At 38.0% G+C, this 3,715-nt stretch overlaps 1 protein-coding gene across 1 annotated transcript; it reads right to left on the minus strand.

Moving 5' to 3' along the window:
- Nucleotides 1-894: 894 nt before the first annotated feature.
- snai2 (snail family zinc finger 2) lies at nucleotides 895-3,715 on the minus strand. Its single transcript, XM_010885810.3, has 3 exons — nucleotides 3,480-3,715; nucleotides 2,545-3,066; nucleotides 895-1,826 (listed from the first exon to the last, which is right to left on the minus strand). Exons 1-3 carry the CDS (start codon nucleotides 3,556-3,558, stop codon nucleotides 1,645-1,647), a joined length of 783 nt encoding a protein of 260 aa, XP_010884112.1. The 5' UTR covers nucleotides 3,559-3,715; the 3' UTR covers nucleotides 895-1,644.

A 3,715-nucleotide genomic window follows, 5' to 3' on the forward strand; every position in this document is an offset into this window, starting at 1 on the left:
AGTACACTACTATCAGTTCACCACTCACATAGACACACACTCCTGAGGTATCCAGTTGATTAGCCTAAATTGGATTACAACTGATAGTTGTCCACAAATAATCAGCACTTCTTTTTAAGAAAGTAACATTGGCTATAGGCAGGCAAATAGAAAGCAGTTGGCCCTCAAAGGGTGGAACAAGTGGGTGCTGATCAATATAGCCAGCATGTGTTAAATTTCAAGTTTGTTTGATGCCTGGACAGGTTCAGAAGGAGCAGGTTCAGCCTTGAGTCTAGGTTGAGTCATCCTGATATCTTTCTACACCTCCACAATAGAATCAAAGCAGACTGGAGAAATAGCCTGACTTGTGCTGTGTTGTACTTTACACTTTGAAGTAATTTGAACATTACTGTTTGAGGCTGACAGACTATAACTCCACAAAGGTTGTTATCAGAGTAAACTTGGCAAGTAGTTACACAAAAGGCAAGTAGTTACAGCGAAAATAGTCAAAAGAATCCGGAATGCTAATTGGCTGATCACTATGCAATATGAGATCGTATACCATGGGTATGATCTCACATCACAATGTATTGCTGTGACTGCGTGATAAATGTATCATGGCTAATCACCACACACATGATATATTGGCCAAATACCACACCCCTTGTGCCATATTGCTTTTATATATATATATATATATATATATATATATATATATATATATATATATAAATATATTCTCACATAAATGGTACATTTAATGATACATGAAATTATATGTCCTTTAATGACTAATCTCCTTAAGTTGAAGTAAGGACATTTTAATGAGAACCTTTCTAGAATACCCATACATGTTTGATAGAACCCTGATAACAGTCCTTTCACTGAAGAAGAATGTCAAACATTTTAAAAACATTTCATTAATCTTTATTTTAAAAAGCATCTTAAAAACATTAAAATCGTTCATTCAGTATCACAAATCATACTGTCAAATATACAATCATGTCAGTCACACAATACATTCAAATATGTAAAAATATAAATGCATTTTTTTTTTAGAAAATACATAATTGCTTAGACAAAGTGAGGCACTTGATAAAAGTATTGCTATCTTGAGTGCTGGCAAAACAGTTACTGTGTCATGATTGTGCAAGATTTGTAATACTTTCGCCTAAAAATAGTCTTTGCACGTGTTCCCAAAGTTATGATGGCTTCTAATATTCCATTGGCTGTGCACTGTCTGTCTCAACTGTTTATTACCACACACCAAGTGGAATAAGTATATGGTTTCTTAAAAAAGGAAAAAGATTATGTTATGAGTGGAAACATATCCTCTGAGAGAGATTGGTGTCAACACCTAAATGTTGGAGAGGGCACATTTAGAAATATCTCCACTTCCCAAAAGTACATTAATAGATGACAGAAGGCTCTTGTTATAACAAACATACTTTTCAACACTGATTGCAATGGCAGAAAAAATACTGCTTAAAATGAAAAGCACATGACAAGGTATAACGCTGAAAGGAAATGGATTGTCAGTAAATCAGAAAAAGATTGTCTTGCATATTTGGTGACAAAGCCTCAGTAATATCCCCTGAATAGTTGTTGAGGACTGGAAAGTAGTAGAGGTCTCTGGTGGTGACACGGTACCCCAGCTCAGCAGTCTCAATGTGCTACACAACAACCAGATTCCTCATGCTTGTGCAGAAGAGACATTCTGGAGAAGGTTTTGGAACAGTTCTTGCACTGGTATTTTTTCACATCCGAATGGGTTTGTAGGTGAGCTCTCAGGTTGGACCTGTCCGCAAACGCCCTACTGCAATGGGGGCAGGAAAATGGCTTCTCTCCTGTAAAATGGGAAAATGAAATAAACGTGTCAGTAGTTGCAGGCAGATAAGATATAAATGAGTTCAATGATCCACTCCACAAATCTCTGCTCTGCTTTTTGCTCCATAATCAAATTAAACCACAGAATGTATTGATACAATTACTCTCATTGTGACAAAATTAGGAAACATGAGATCTATATTCATTCTTCTCTGACTTGAATCTTATGGCTTAGCATAAGATTCAAAATCTTTAAGGCTACTCAGTGAAGAGTGAAACAGAACATTACATGTACAACATGGAACAACAACTGCTGTGATATGAAAACCAAGACTTATCACTTATCACATACCTATTTATGTAACTGCAGAATTGCAATGCAGTTTGCAATTGACGTATAATACTGTAAACATATTTAAAGACTGCCAAAACCTGTTACAGTCAATTACATACAGTCGAAAGCCCAGTGGTTCCCAACAATTTTGGTTTCTGTATCACCAACTGAATGTTACCCCTCATGTCCATCTTACAAGTAAGGCTATGGTCTCATTAGTTTTCTCAAGTATGCTCTGTTTATAGGCCAAGTACTCTCAGGGGGCCTAGGACCTTTGTTTGGAAACCACTGAACTGTTGGACATAGTTACTCCAACATGCAACAGCATACCATGTAGATATCTTCAACATTTCCAAGTACGGTACAGCACAGTAACATGGTACACCAAATCTTTAAGCACTCACCAGTGTGGGTTCTGATGTGTCCCTGAAGCAACCACGGTCTTGAAAAAGCTTTGCCACATATTTTACAGACGCATGGCAAAGTGTGAGTTCTGATATGCATTTTTAGGGCTCCAAGACTAACGTACTCCTTTTCGCAATATTTACAACTGAACGATTTCCTTGTCTGATCGTCGCAGTGCAGTTGCTTATGCTTCAGCAGTCCAGGGTATGTTGAATAAGACTTGTTACACAAACTACATTGGAATTTATCTGCTTCCACTCCATGAGGGTCTGTGAGTTTGTTTAGCATCCGCTCGTCTTCATCGCTCCTGGGGCTCTCAGATCCACTGTGGTCTTTGGATGAGATGTCAGACAGCGAGGAGGGGTATCCAGAGATGGGAGAAAGGTCACTTGAAAGCGGAGATAACGGTAAACTGCTTGTAGTCCATACTGTGATAGGGTTGTACACCACTGAACTAAGTATCTCCGGTTGAGGGATGACAGGCAGTGGAAGGCCTTTGTACAGATATGGAGAAATAAATACTGAAAGTAGAAAGGAAAAAACAGATTTAGGTGATTACAAGTAAGTTAATTTCCATAGACAGTAATATTAGGCGACTATGTCCATGTATGATTTACTTAAAACAAGAACTGAATTAAATCTCCCCACTGCAGAGCGCATATTAGAAAGTTACAAAGTATCAATGACGCTGACATAAAGACACTTTACAAAGTATCAATGACGCGGACATAAAGACACTTTACAAAGTATCAATGACGCGGACATAAAGACACTTTACAAAGTATCAATGACGCGGACATAAAGACACTTTCAAACGTTGTACCCGGGTAATAGCCTGACCGCTGTCAATTTGTCAACTTTGTTGTATGTCAGTGTAATAATCCACGTAAGAATCACTGTTGATTGATTGATTTAGAAAACGTTGTTGCTTTACCTGTTGGACTTTCCAGTTCGCTATAATTCGGCTTCTTAGAGGAATTAATATGCTTCTTGACAAGAAACGAGCGTGGCATCTTGGAAAAATAAATGGGGTTGAAACTTTGGTATAAAACGTTTTTTGGTAAATATAACGGTACCCTCAGGGCGCGACAAATCACTGCAGAGACGGAAATCCCTATTGCATAGTCCAGTGAAGTTTCATGGTGTACTGCACGCAGTGCTGTTGTAACA

This window comes from Esox lucius, chromosome 3, assembly GCF_011004845.1.
Source record: "Esox lucius isolate fEsoLuc1 chromosome 3, fEsoLuc1.pri, whole genome shotgun sequence".
NCBI classification, from domain to species: domain Eukaryota; kingdom Metazoa; phylum Chordata; class Actinopteri; order Esociformes; family Esocidae; genus Esox; species Esox lucius.

What these genes read in the sequence shown, in the direction of transcription:
- snai2 (XM_010885810.3), bottom strand. Translation starts at nt 3,558, where the DNA reads ATGCCACGCTCGTTTCTTGTCAAGAAGCATATTAATTCCTCTAAGAAG. An exon ending in CGAACTGGAAAGTCCAACAG is followed by an intron (nt 3,067 to 3,479) that starts GTAAAGCAACAA and finishes TTCTACTTTCAG; the next exon opens with TATTTATTTCTCCATATCTG. An exon ending in ACACATCAGAACCCACACTG is followed by an intron (nt 1,827 to 2,544) that starts GTGAGTGCTTAA and finishes CCCATTTTACAG; the next exon opens with GAGAGAAGCCATTTTCCTGC.